This window comes from Trachemys scripta, chromosome 20 (assembly GCF_013100865.1).
Source record: "Trachemys scripta elegans isolate TJP31775 chromosome 20, CAS_Tse_1.0, whole genome shotgun sequence".
NCBI classification, from domain to species: domain Eukaryota; kingdom Metazoa; phylum Chordata; order Testudines; family Emydidae; genus Trachemys; species Trachemys scripta.
In genome coordinates, this window is record NC_048317.1 from 15154907 (window position 1) to 15169473 (window position 14567).

The 14567-nt window shown below is 50.7% G+C and overlaps 1 protein-coding gene across 1 annotated transcript in view; it reads right to left on the reverse strand.

Annotated features, from left to right (window-relative positions):
* The window catches only part of NKAIN1 (sodium/potassium transporting ATPase interacting 1), a 67635-nt gene extending 57771 nt beyond the window's left edge, over positions 1-9864 (reverse strand). Inside the window, exons 1-2 of the mRNA XM_034754366.1 lie at positions 9732-9864; positions 3661-3741 (exon numbers count right to left, since the gene is read on the reverse strand). Coding sequence (XP_034610257.1) covers positions 3661-3741; positions 9732-9791 — 141 coding nt within the window. The 5' untranslated portion in view covers positions 9792-9864. The remainder of the gene's footprint in view (positions 1-3660; positions 3742-9731) is intronic.
* Between the last annotated feature and the right edge of the window lie 4703 nt (positions 9865-14567).

Here is a 14567-nt window from a genome sequence, read left to right on the forward strand (position 1 = left end):
GAGTCACTGTGCTGAGTGACAAGGAACTGTAACACAGCCCCTTTTCCGGCTGTAACCACCTGTTAAGCGCCTGTTTCTTGCTACAGTGACACACGGATGGATCCCGCAGCAGTTGCAGTGAGAGCCGCAGCCTTGGCTTATGAAATTGGGTTGTCTGATTCATGCAATCCATAAACTGAGGCAGCGCTAAGTGAGAGTGCGTGATTAACGAGCGCCCTGAAATTCCCTATTAATCAGTCTCATTCATTTTGCTCCTCTGCGCTCCACGTTCGAATCCGCAGCCTCGTTCCCTTCCAAAGCCGCCCACCCCATCGCCCTCGGCACCCTGCCCTTCCCGGGATGCTGATGGATCTAAGTAACAGAATGGAAAGCCGGCAGCGCTATCCATCTCTGTCGGGTGGGTAAATGGAGCTGGTGTTTCAGAGAGTGATTTCGCCATCGCCACTAAATGCACACATCCCTTTAGATTTAGTGAAAGTGTCACTCGCTGCCTTTCCAGGGAGGCTGGGGAGGGGGCCCCGTGTTTGGTTTGAAGAGATAAAGAAGCAACAGTTGCCTGCATGGTGTACATGGGAGATTACTCTGTATGCCTCCCTCCATGCATGCTGCCAGCCAGATGTGCAGGTGCTGTGCTGTCACAGGGAAGGAGTGCACAGCTCTGCCCAATTGATGGTGAGCAGGTTGTCTTGGGGGCTCTTCTATATCCATTGAGATTCCTCCGTCCTTCCCTGAAACCTAGAAATGAGTCCCCGTAGAACACCATGGGAGTCACCCCGTTTGGTGGCTCTCCAGATGCTGTTAGAAGAGGCACCGAAGAACAGCATGTCCCAATCGCTCTTTCTGTCATGTCAATGTGGAGTGGAAACAACCAGCGTGGGGTGAAATCATGTAGGTTGAATTCTGGTGAGCAGAAACCATCTCTGGCCTGAAAGAATCACAGTATGGGTGGTGCGAGGAGAAACTATTGCAGGACAAAAGTACAGCAACCAGAACGCCACAGAAAGAAAGAGTTGCAAGGAGCAGCCATCAAGAGAAAAAAACACTGCATACAAATCACTGGGAGGAGAAATCATTGCTCTCTGCGTGCCATGAGGAGATTAAAATACCATGAGGAGAGACCGTCACACCCAAAACCTGTGAGGAGAGACCATCACACCTAGAACCTGTGAGGAGAGACTGTCACACCCAGATCCTGTGAGGAGAGACCATCACACCCAGAACCCGTGAGGAGAGACCATCACACCCAAAACCTGTGAGGACAGACTGTCACACCCAGAACCAGTGAGGAGAGATCGTCACACCCAAAACTTGTGAGGAGAGACCGTCACACCCAAAACCTGTGACGAGAGACCATCACACCCAGTACCTGTGAGGAGAGACCGTCACACCCAGAACCTGTGAGGAGAGACCCATCACACCCAGAACCTGTGAGGAGAGACCGTCACACCCAAAACCTGTGACGAGAGACCATCACCCCCAAACCTCTGAGGAGAAAAACGGTGACCAGAACAAGACTCATAAGCAACCCTTGGACCGAGACCACTGCCTGTCATACTGACCATTATCGTCTCATTGTTTCCATGTACTCTCTGTCTGTCTCCATCTGTTGTCTCTTGTCTTATACTTAGTCTAGAAACTCTTCGGGGCAGGGACCATCTTTTTGTCCTATGTCTGTAGAGCACCTAGCACCATGGGGTTCTGGTCCATAACTAAGGTACCCAGACTCTACGGTAATAATCATAATAATTAATAATAAAATCAGTGGGCACTGCCCAGCCCCTACAGACAGCTTGACAAAAGCAAACCAGCGTGTGCTGCCCAGTCTACAGGAGTTACCCCAAAAGCCAGTGTGTGCAGCTCTGTGCTCAGGAGAAACCCTACAATAACAAGCCACTATGCGCAGTCCAATGCTCCCGGTCTCCTCTGCTGCTCAGCGTGCTCACCCGCCCGCCCGCCAAGGGCTTAGTACACACAGTCCGAGTCTTCGTGTGGCAGAGACCTTCCAGCCCTGTGACATTGGACTCTAGCCCATCTGCCCATGACCCGTCCCTTGTTCTGAAGTCTGCACTGTGTTTCTAATGCCTGGAACTGGTGCCATTGGGCACACAGCGAAGAAGTCTGCAGTTTTCATGGGTTGTACTATGAAGCGAGTGGAGCACTGAAGATGAAAGGACGTAGAAGGGAGAGATGGAGAAGGGGAAACACCAGCTCTTCACTTCTGGAGACAGGGAGTGAAATCCGGACTCCTTTGAAGTGAGTGGCAAAATTCCTATTGACTTCAGTGGAGCCCGGATTTCACCCCAGCCTCAGCAAATCTGGGTGAGGTTAAAAGTAGAAACCAAGTTTGGAGCCTTGGCACATTCATCCAGACAACACTTGTCCCCCTCCCCACACAGCCCCAAAGCTCCACTAAGAGAGACTCAGAACAGAGTTGGCCAAAACCTAGAATTTCCATCCCGCAGGAAATTCCAAGATTTTGAAATCTGGCGTCACCCTAAATGCGGCTGAAAGGCTGAAATCTCAGAATTTTTTACGAAAAGAAATATTCTGGAACTATTTTCTTCCGACCGTCTCAAAATCTAAAAGGTTTCGACTTTATTGTTTTACCTAATACAATACACTATATAAGTCAAAATGATTACGTCGAAACAAAACATTTTGACCTTATTGAAATGAAACATTTAGTTAATTTCCCTCAAACATTTTGACAAAATCGCTACCTTCCTGCAAAACGTTCCAAATTCATTGAATCCCCATTTTCCAACTGTAGTTTGCAGTGTAGTTGTAGCCGTGTTGGTCCCAGGATATGGGAGAGGCAAGGTGGATGAGGAAAACATCCTTTATTGGACCCACTTCATTTGGTGAAAGAGACATGCTTTTGGGCACCAAGAGCTCTGTGTAGTTTGAACGCTTGTCTCTCTCACCAACCGAGGTTGGTCCAATAAAAGCTATTTCCTCACCCACCTTGTCTCTCTTATGTTCCAACTGGAACATGTTTTGACCAGCTGCAGCTCAGGACTGGGATAGCTGGTGGTGCTGCAAGTCAGGGCTGAGGGACACCAACAGAGCTGTGTGTGAGGAGGCCAGGTGATGTTGCAGGGGACAACTGAGGTGCAGCTAAATCCTTATCCCCACGGAGTCTGAGCATGTCACCACTTTATCCTTCCAACACCGCTGTGTGGTAGGGAAGTATCATCCCACTTTACAGATAGGGAACCAAAGCACAGGGCAGATTAAGTGACTTTCCCAAGGTCACACAAGGAGTATGTGGCTTAGGCAGGACACCTGGTCTCCAGAGCCTCAGTCCAGTGCCCAATTCACTACACCGTCCTTCGAACAGCAGTTGTGCTGCATTTGGGGGAAACATGCAGGTCACTTAGCCCCACCGCCTCCCGCAAGCCAGCGCTATCAGCTCATTAGTCTCTGCAGTGCTACGGTGTGAAGAAAGAAAGATGCAAACCAGTAAGCAGTGGCAGCGGCAGGAGTGGAGATGCACTGCGACCTCCCGCCCCAGCGCTGCTCTTCCCCGGCACCGTGACCTCTGTGTGCATGAGGAATAACAGCAGTAACGGGAAGGATGTGAAACCCAAGAGGCAGGGATGCCAGGCTGATCAATGGCTCCGAGGAGCCGGCGCTCAGTGCCATTAGAGAGGTAATTACCTGTGACAGGTGTCCAACTTCCAGGTAAAAGCAGATGATGAATGCGTTCCATCCAACCCACAGCACCAGCCACGCTGCGTACTGGGGAGAGAAAGAAACAGAGGCTCAGAAATGCAGAAGGGCAAAACAGCCCGTAGCAGCAGGAGAGAGAAGCAGCCGGGCGGTGGCGTGGGGCTTTTCCAGGGGCTTTTCCCTCGGGCATTCGAAAGAGACCAACAGCATTCAGATTTCTTCTGCACCCGCTTTCCGCCCTGAGCCAAATCCCACTGAGGTCAAGGGGAGTCTTTCTGCTGACTTCAAGGGCCTTTGGATCAGGCTTTACGCACATGGGCCTTGCAGAAAGAGACAGCCCCATGCCCCACGTGTTTGGGCGTGCTGAACCCGGGCTGGTGCATGAGCTCCCATTGATGCCTGCAGCTACCCAGCACGCGCAAGCAAACGCATTGTTTAATGAGTAATAGACCCAGCTCTGCTTTCACAGACCCCAGATTTACACCAAACTTCAGTGGGGTCACCCCTGGTTTAAACTAGAAGCAGGGACAAGGTGATCAGGCCCAGTGTTTGTAATCTGTTGGCCCCAAAAGCATACGGGGCTCTGGAAATGAAAATCTGTTATAATTTATCACATACCCGCAGCACCTTACAAATATCAGCTAATTAACCCTATAATGCCACACACACTCCCACACACACTCAACACTGTGCCCTTGTTGCCAAGAAGGCTAACGGCATTTGGGACTGTATAAGTAGGGGCATTGCCAGCAAATCGAGGGACATGATCATTCCCCTTTATTCGACATTGGTGAGGCCTCATCTGGAGTACTGTGTCCAGTTTTGGGCCCCACACTACAAGAAGGATGTGGAAAAATTGGGAAGAGTCCAGCGGAGGGCAACAAAAATGATTAGGGGGCTGGAGCACATGACTTCTGAGGAGAGGCTGAGGGAACTGGGATTGTTTAGTCTGCAGAAGAGAAGAATGAGGGGGGATTTGATAGCTGCTTTCAACTACCTGAAAGGGGGTTCCAAAGAGGATGGATCTAGACTGTTCTCTGTGATACCTGATGACAGAACAAGGAGTAATGGTCTCAAGTTGCAGTGGGGGAGGTTTAGGTTGGATATTAGGAAAAACTTTTGCACTAGGAGGGTGGTGAAGCACTGGAATGGGTTCCCTAGGGAGGTGGTGGAATCTCCTTCCTTAGAGGTTTTTAAGGCCTGGCTTGACAAAGCCCTGGCTGGGATGATTTAGTTGGGAATTGGTCCTGCTTTGAGCAGGGGGTTGGGCTAGATGACCTCCTGAGGTCCCTTCCAACCCTGATATTCTATGACTCTATGATTCTATGAGATGGGTGCATAGGTATTGTTATCCCCCTGTTGCAGATGGAGAAACAGAGGCACACCAAGCAAAGTGACTTGCCCAAGGTCATGCAATGTGTCAGTATCAGACATGAAATTTCCTGGCTCCTAGACCTGTGGTCAGGACTCAGGCCACTAGCTTAAGCTACCCGCTTTATGCTAATAAACTTCAATTGAATCAACCAGAGAAGGGTTCTAGCCCAACCTACTCTCCCAGCATCGACCCCTCTCTCATCTAAACGCTCCCAGACTTTTCAGGGAAAGCCTGAGTGGGATCTGAACGTCAGGCCCATCTCTAAGAGGACAGAGACCAGACAATGTCAACCAAACACACTCGTCCTCTCCTCCCTAACCAGGCGGGGGGGATCACAGGCAGGGGACAAGAGGGGTTAAAGCAGAAAACCCCTATGGTAAAGAAGTGGTTCCAGTAGTTAAAATCAATGCTGAAGCCCAGCTTTACCAACCTTGCCCTTGTAGAGGCATTTCTGCTTCTCACCAGGGCCCAGTACAGAACAAGATGGGAGAGGAAATGCTCCAGGCTTCTCCAGAGCTCTTCGGCACAGAACGAGACACTGTGAATTCTACCGTACGAGTCACGATGTCACATGACCGCATTTATGGTGCTGTCATTCGGAGCGCCAGCAGAGGAGGGCATTGCGACCCATGGGCTGCAACAAGAGCCCTCAGTCCTTAGTCCTGGCTGTGCTACAGACCTCCTTTGTGACCTTGGGCGAGTTGTCGATACGCTCGTACCTCAGTTTCCCCATCTATAACAAATCCTACCCTCCTTTGTAAAGTGCTTTGAGATCTACAGCTTCTGAGAGCTCAGTGTGATATTATTACCAGGGGTGGTTTCAATGCTTTCCCAGAGGAAATCATCTTGCAGCAATTGCATCTGTGCAGCTGAGAACAGAATTTGTTCTACAAAAAATACCATGCAGGTCTATAGCACCTGACATCTAAGGATGTTGGCGTGCTTCACAAACATTGGGAAGATCCTCCCATTTCCTCTTGCGCATTAGATCAGGACTGTTTTCCTTGTCTCGCAGGTGGGGAAACTGAGGCATGAGTTGTCCAAGATCATGCATCAAATCAGGGGCAGTGCTCCTGACTCCCCGTGCCTTGCACTCTGTGCAAGTCATTCACACAATGTAGAACAAGGATAATAATGGTAACGGAACTGTCCCCTGGGAGAGTTAGATAGGATGAATTAGCTGATGTTTGGCCCCCGCTACAGTCATTTGACCACATTTCCCAGATAATTGGCTGGGAATTATAGCATCATTGAGAAAGCTTCGGGGCTTGTCAGCACTGGGATTATTTATCCGGGGCCTTGCCTACAGGAGAGAGGGTTTGCTGATCTAGCTGTACCAGTGACCCCCCCTTAGGGGAGATGCAATTTATACTGGCAAAAGAACTGTTGTGCTGACTTAGCTTAAATCAGGTCCCTGAACCGGGGAACTGGTTCAAGCTATTCCGGGAAAAGGACATGTTTTCAGGTATAATTGTGTCTACACTACAGCTTTTGCCGGCCCAGCAATATCAGTCGGGGCGGGGGGAAAAATCATACCCCCGAGCAACCTGCCGACACCAGCATAGTTTTTAGGTGTAGACCGTGCCTGAGGTAGCTCTGCCAGTACAGCGGCACTGGTGCAAATCCCTTGGATAGATGTGTTGCACCAGTGTAAAAAGTGGCTTGCACTGGAGGGGCTGGGTGGAAACCAGTGTAAAACACTGTAGTGCAAGAGGGTCGCTGTTTACACAGTTACAGCCAGGGCTGACGAGGGGGGGGAAGCCGGTACAAATTACCGGAGCCCGGCGGTCCAGAAGGGGGCCCGAAAAATTTTTTTCACCGGGGCCCGAACCCGCTCTTGGTAGCCCTGGTTCCAGCATGTCTACACTAGGGGTTAGCCCTGGCTGCAGCTACCTCAGTGTGAAAACCCTCCAGTGCAGACCAGGCCTCCGGGGAGATGTAAAAGGAGTGCGCACAGTGCAGGCCTGGGGCCTGTGCTGCATTATCTGGGTCAGCCTGGGATTACGATGCACTTCTGCTTCTCCGCGGAGAGCAACCAGCCCAGCAATGGTGCTCCGGAAGTAACAAGCCTCCGATCTCATCCTTCTTTCCACATCTCCTTTTTCTCATGCCTCCTTTCCGGAGCACCTCCCTGTACCTCCTCCTGCAGCCCCGAACTTCTGCCCTCAGTTTCTGGCCCAGGGGAGGTGGAGAGACTGTCCAGCAAAATCCACAGACCTCGGGGGGGTAGGGGCGTGGCGAGGTTGCCGGGCACTGAGGAAGTGGAATGGTTCGTGAGCACGGGCCAGACCCCTGCCTGCGTGGACCCCTTGGAGGGTTAGCAGCTGCGGGTGGGGATGTGCCTGGGCACAGAACCAAGGGGGGGGCAGTAACATTTAAGGTCCCTGAATCTATTGATCGCCCAGCACCAGGAACCGAGAGCACTGGGGGAAAGGCCAAAGCCCTGCCATGCAGAGCCCGTCGAAGCATGGACTGGCTGCTCCGCCCAGACAGGTACAGAACGTCGGCATATTGAAATTTCCCACGAAAAATCGAAACGAGCTTATCAAAGCGCAGCATAGAATCATAGAATCTCAGGGTCGGAAGGGACCTCAGGAGGTATCTAGTCCAACCCCTTGCTCAAAGCAGGACCAACACCAACTAAATCATCCCAGCCAGGGCTTTGTCAAGCCGGGCCTTAAAAACCTCTAAGGATGGAGATTCCACCACCTCCCTAGGGAACCCATTCCAGTGCTTCCCCACCCTCCTAGTGAAAAAGTTTTTCCTAATATCCAACCTAAACCTCCCGCACTGCAACTTGAGACCATTACTCCTTGTTTTGCAGTCCAAACGCTTCACTTTGACTGTCTAGCTTGGTTTAATATCATATAACATGAGAGTCCAAACAATCAGGTGGAATCCGAGCCCTTTGGCTTTATCGAAACAAAAGGTAGTGGGGTTTTTTGTCAAACATTTCAGCAAAATCAGTCTGTGCCCATGAAACGGTTTGATTTCGTTGCATCAGACGTTCCATCAGCAGCTTCTCAACCATCTGCGCCGCCGAGTGGCTGGCTTCCTCAGCTCCCTCTACTCCTGCCGCCCACTCCCAGGAGCAGACATGGGGGAGGGATTCTGGAAGAAAAACCTCACCCCTATTTCATTCCTACCCTGCTCCACATTCAATCAGCTTCCCCTTCCAGTCACCTCCTTCCCCAAACCTCTCCCTCCCCCCTCCTCTGTCTTTTCTCATTTTCTTTGTGGCCATTCACAAGGGGGTCACTCTCCCTGAGCTTCAAGTGAACCTCAAATCTCAGAATAAGACTCTGCTCAAACAGCCAGTTTCACCCAGTTTTCTGTCTAAATCAAATGAAACAGCAGATCCCACATGGAGCCATACCCTGGGGGTCACTTGAAACATCACTATAACTCAGCTCAGGGTCACTTGAAACCACACCCTAACTTGGCCTGGGGTCACTTGAAACTGCCCTTAACTCAGCCTGGGGTTACCTGAAACTGCACCATAACGTGGCCTGCGGTTACTGGAAATTGAATCATACCTTGATCTACGGTCACTCAGAACTTCACTTTAACTCAGATTGGGGACCCTCAAAACTGCACCTATGGCCACTGTAAGTATAGGCGCCGACTCCGTGGATGCTCTGGGGCTGGAGCACCCACGGGGAAAAATTGGTGGGAGCAGAGCACCCACTGACAGCTCCCCAACCCGCCCCCCCGCCCCAGCTCACCTCTGCCTCTGCTTCTCCCCCCTCGCCCAGCGCTTGCGCCACAAAACAGCTGTTTCCCACGGCAAGCCCGGGAGGGAGGGGGGAGAAGGAGGAACGCATCACGCTTGGGAAAGAGGCGGGGCCAGGGCAGGGTTTTGGCGAGGGATCCAATAGGGGCAGGGAGGGGGCAGGGCTGGTGGCGCCTGTGATTGTAAGGACTGAAAAGCCTCAATGAACCTGTTAATGAACTGGGCTGAGTCCTGAGTGTGCCATGAAACTCCAACCAGGCTGCCCATCTCCACTGCCCCCTGGTCTCTCTCCAGCGTTGATACACGGCTCTCTCTCTCTCGCTCTCTGCTGGAGCAGCTCACAGACCCAGGAGAGGTTGCACAGCACTTCATAACAACAGACAGGGGCGGGCCTGGTGTAACCCTTACACATACACAGGGACCCTTAGTACTAATGAAGTTGGCGACAAGCTGCCTCTGTGACCCAATGGGAGGGATCTTTCTGTTGCTTCTGAGCAGTCTCTCCAGGAGCACACAGGCTCCCTGGCCTGCAGCCCTGTCCCGCCCTCTCCTCCATGAGGATCGTGAAGAGCCTTCGGCAGGGTGCTGAGCAGAGGGGGATGGTGATGCAGAGGTGATTGACTTCCCCGTTTCTCGTGGGGCATGCAGGGCCTCTCCAGGCATGGATCTCCTTGGCACAATCTGGGCCACTACAAATTTGATTTAGCTGGGTATGGGTCCTGCGTTGAGCAGGGGGTTGGACTAGATGATGTCCTGAGGTCCCTTCCAACCCTGAGATTCTATGATTCGATGAAATTATCATCATTACTGCTGAGTGCCGGCTGGTGCCAGCCGATAGCCCCCGAGCAGTAAAACTGTTCGCAGTGAGACCTGCGGAGTGCTGTCCAAAGTGCTGGAAGCGAAAGAGATGCGCTGGCAGGCAGGGTGCACCGGCCGGCCGCTTGAACCTACCATTATGAGGTATTTGGATCTGTACTGGATGGTCCCAAAGATGCCCAGGATGACAGCCATAATGTGTAAAAAATTAGCCAGGATGGGCACCCACTGATACCCCAGGAAGTCGAAGATCTGCCTCTCCAGCGCTGCTATCTGGAAAAGAACAAAGGGGGACGGAGCAAAGAATTACTCATTGCACAGCGGCTCGCAGGACATTAAAGGCAAAGTGTATCATGTAATTAATGGGAAATCCCATGGACAATTAGTTACAATAGACTGAAATGTCTGCATGATTCATCGTCCAGCGTCCAGCAAATACATCGCGGCAGGGAGGATTTATTAGGAATGATCCCCAGCTGGAGGTGGAGAAGGAGGGACTGGGGAGACTTGAGCCAGGGGAATGGGCAGCCAAGAGCTCATGGGGTCACCAGGTAGGAACCTCTCCCCACTGCAGGCCACAGGCTCCTGATTTGTTAAGAGACCGGGAGCAAGTGCCTCCCTAGCAAAACCAATGGACTAATTTACCAAGGGTCATGGTGGATTCTCCATCACTGGCAATTTTCAAATCAAGACGGGGTGTTTTTTCTCAAAGCTCGGCTCTAGGAATGATTTGGGGGAAGTTCTCTGGCCCTTGTCATACAGATGATACAGTTATACAGGTCAGACTAGATAAGTGTGATGGTCCCTTCTGGGACTGGAATCTATGAATCTATCAAAATGAAGTGCAGAGAGTCTGTGAAACTTTCCAGGCACAATTCGCACACAGCTCTCCAGCAGCAAGCCAGGTGCACGGACGCACTGAGCTGATGGCAAAGACGGATGTTCCCAAATGTCTTTCTTGGCTGCAGGGACAGGAGCTGGAGCTCGTCCCTGGGCAGTGAGAGACAGAGGGATGGGCCGGAGCTGTGAAGTTCAGATCAGGGTCCAGGGCCGCTCGGGGGAGCAGGGGGGGGAAATGGGGCAATTTACCCCGGGCCCCACAGGGGCCCCCATGAGAATGTTGGAGGCTCCCCCCACCTCTGCCTTCCCCCATCCCTCGGCTCCTCGGCGCACCGCATCCAGGAGCGGCCCTGGACAGCGCTGCAGCGGCGGGACCTGAGCTCCTCCCACTCAGAGCCGTGTGGTAATGGGGCGGGGCTGCGAGCTCAGGTCCCACTGGAGCCCCACCCCCTTACCACGCGGCTCTGAGCGGGAGGAGCTCAGGTCCTGCCGCTGCAGTGCTGTCCAGGGCCGCTCCTGGACGCGGCACGCTGAGGCGCCCGGAGAGGCGGCAGCAAGCAGCAGGGCCAGCCCCTCTGAGCCGGACACCCCCCAACCCCATCCCCCCACAGCCCTGACCCCTAGCTCTGAGCCCAGCCCCTCTGAGCCAGACACCCCCCAACCCCATCCCCCCACAGCCCTGACCCCCAGCTCTGAGCCCAGCCCCTCTGAGCCGGGCACCCCCTGACCCCATCCCTCCACAGCCCTGACCCCTAGCTCCGAGCACAGCCCCTCTGAGCCGGGCACCCCCCGACCCAGAGCCCAGCTCCCCACCCAGCCCTGGGCAACAGCAGCGCCACCCCCAGGCAGCAACAGCCCATTGGCACCAACCATCACCATCACCCAGCGACAGCCCATTATGTAATTGCAAATGTACTAAAGCATTTAATGTTTTTAAATAATGTATTTTGTGTATTTTCAAATTATTAAAAATTAATTTTTGAATGTATTTCACTGGTTATTTTTTACATTTCCAAATACATGTTACTAGAGTATTGCAACTTTTGTTTATGGAAGGGGCCCCCAAAATTGCTTTGCCCCAGGCCCCCTGAATCCTCTGGGCGGCCCTGTCAGGGTCCAAACTTCCCCAACGATGGAAGGGGCGCGGATCCATTTTTCTGATTCTGAGCCGTGTGATGGGGTTCGTCCTGCAGTGAATTGCATTGAATAGCAATGGGTCCCTGTAAAGAAAGACTCTCCCTCCCAGCAGGACAGAAGGTGTGTAAGGAGGTCTGGAAGCTGCGTTCCATCTCAGAACCGCCACAGCCCTGGTATTAGTGAAGACAATGGCAAAGCTGGGCGCAGGCAGCAAAGAGCAGTGGACAGAGAGGACAGTGGTTTGGGCATTAGCCTGTGATTTAGCTTACAGGTTAAGAGTAGGGCTGGGCCTTGGAGACTCAAGCAAGGGGATAATAATGTTAGTGAGACTTGTCATGTTTAGCTCAGTTAACTCTTCTATTTAAATGTCCTTCAATTACCTGCCGCTCTGCAGCACTGGAGGAGGAGTTGCTCTCCCCAGCTTCACCCAGAGCACTGGCATTAGGATCGCTCGCTGAACTCGCCTCTTTGGCACAGACGAATGGGAAAACCTGGAATGAACTGCCAGGGCCAGATTCATCCCTGAGTTTCATTTGCTTCAGGGAAAATTTCCTAGCCCAGACTGAGGGAAACTCTGTGAAATCAATACAGCAGAACAGCTGATATTTTCAAGTGGCTTTCCGAGGGTCCTTTACAGGACAGTAGAAAATTTGAACTGTGCCACCTTTACTTCCAAATCAGTCTGTTACTTCACAATTCATTGCTCTTTATGTACAGAATTCGCTTTGTTTACCGCCATGATTTTTTAATGGCACTTGTCTTTCATAATCTATAAATAAGGCTTTGATGCGGTTTTAAATATTGCATAGAGATTTCTGCATGCATGTAAAATGAAAGACCGTCTCGGTATTTGTTTCTCTGCCTACTAGTCCATTCTTTATTTAACTTTGTATTTGTTATTGGCTTCAGGCCTATTATCCTTAATTACAGAATTCGTTTTAGAAAAGGTTTAAAAGAGGGGGAAGCCTTGCGAACTCCCAGGTTTCATTGTCAGATACTTAGTGTTTTTCTTAAAACCCCAGCATCTGGAGTCACGGGATTAGATGGGAATCACATCTTTCACATATATATATATATAGTGGCTGTAGAGAAAATCTTGAAAACATGACTCCTAAATACCAGTGGGCAAGGAAAATAAACTCTTTACTAATTTTAAGCCAATCTCATGTTTTTCGGCCATGATTCCTGGCACTTGGTGTTGGGTCTGTGTCTCTGTCTCTCTCCCCAAGTGTCCCCACTGAAGCTTATATGTGTTGGCTGAAAAGCTTTAAACCCTGATCCTGCAATTTTTTGCATCCCGGAGGAGTGCTGGGCCTGCATGCAAAAAGTGGCAGGAGTTGGGCCTTAGCCTTCAATTCTGTGGGGCAGGAGCATCTGAGCGCCAATGCTCTCGACCGTGACTGCGCTAAGGCAAAAAGGGGCATTTGAAAATGTGTTTCCCTGAGCTGCAGCCTGAGATTTTTAAATGCAAGTATCTGGATCAACCCCATCACTAGGGGGATGCAGTTGCGGGCAAGTCACGTCCCTTCTCCGGGCCTCAGTTTCCCCCTCTGTAAAATGGGGACAATGATACCGCCTCTTTTGTGAAGCCCCTTGAGATCTACTGATGCCACGTGCTATATAGGAGCTAGGGATTATTATTATTATTCTGCAACTGCCCCAGGAGCAGCTAGTTCTGTGTAAGGGACCTCCGATGCTGCATAGTCTACTCCAGCCAGTTGCGAATAACTCTCCCCCTTCCCTGGATTGCCTATGCTTCGTAACATGAGGAAATCTTAGAGCCGGTCGACATGTTTGGACAAAAATGTTTCTTATTCAAAAAAGGGGTGTTGTCAAAAGTGAACGTTTTCACAACCCCCCTCCTCCACCCCATGTTTTTGAAAAAATTATTTGGATTTTCATTGAAAAACCAAAAAACTTACATTTGGGGGGATGTTCATTTTCTGGTCAGCTCTAGAAAATACACTTAGACTTTACAATTTTGGATCTAATGGAGAACTAACGGTATAGAATGCATATAATACGCACGCACGCGCCCACACCCTGAGTCTATCAGAGCTGCATTGAATTTATTGCAAAACTCCTGCATTGCTTCATAAATGACATACAACATCATGTAGCAGAGCAGACTCTTAAAACACAATTCTTCTGGTTCTGTACAGATCTTAGCACAGCCAGGCCCTGGTCCACGGCCCTTAGGCGCTCTTGCAATACAAATAATAAATAATAATACCCTTAAAAATGAAACCAAAGAGCTTTTCTTGGTGATGGAGTAATAGGGTGCAAAGAGGTTTCCACTGCAAAAACTGGTCCCAGTGAACATGCTGCATGCAGATCATGTGATGCATTTGTTGTGTCCGCTCAGCAAACGGAAGCATGAAGGCAGTTCTGCCCAGGGGCTCTGTTCAGATGGGTTTTGCTGCCGTGTCCAGGAATGAATTGCAGCTCAACATTTACGATCAACTAGATGGATTAAATTAACTACCAGGCTCTCTCTCACCCCTTTACTGCTTGCCAGAGGACCCTCCCTCCCCAGTTCTAGCCCAACCTCTTTATTGCACACATTGTTACCACAAGTCTTGAATTTGGCGTTGTTCTTAAAGTCCCAGGTTTGGAGGTGAGAGATTCTCCATTTCATTTAAGAGGAGTAAGGGCCACCTTTGCAAAGGTATTTAAGCACTTAAAGGTGCAGACAGGCACCTAGTGAGATTTACAAACATCTAAGCAGGTTGGGGGCTTGTTTCGCATTGAAAGTCGATTGGAGGTAGGTACATAACTCCTACAGACACATCTGTAACTCCCAGGAGGCACCCATAGGGGAAATGCCATTTCACAGAAACCAAAACTACCAGCAGGAACGTGTCAATGTCAATGACATTTTGTTTTGATTTTTGTTTTTTAAAAAAAGCATTTTCCTACGGTTGAGATGTTCCGTTTGGGCATTTTTGGCAAGGCCCATTTCAACTTTTCATTTCAAAATGACTTTTTGTTTTA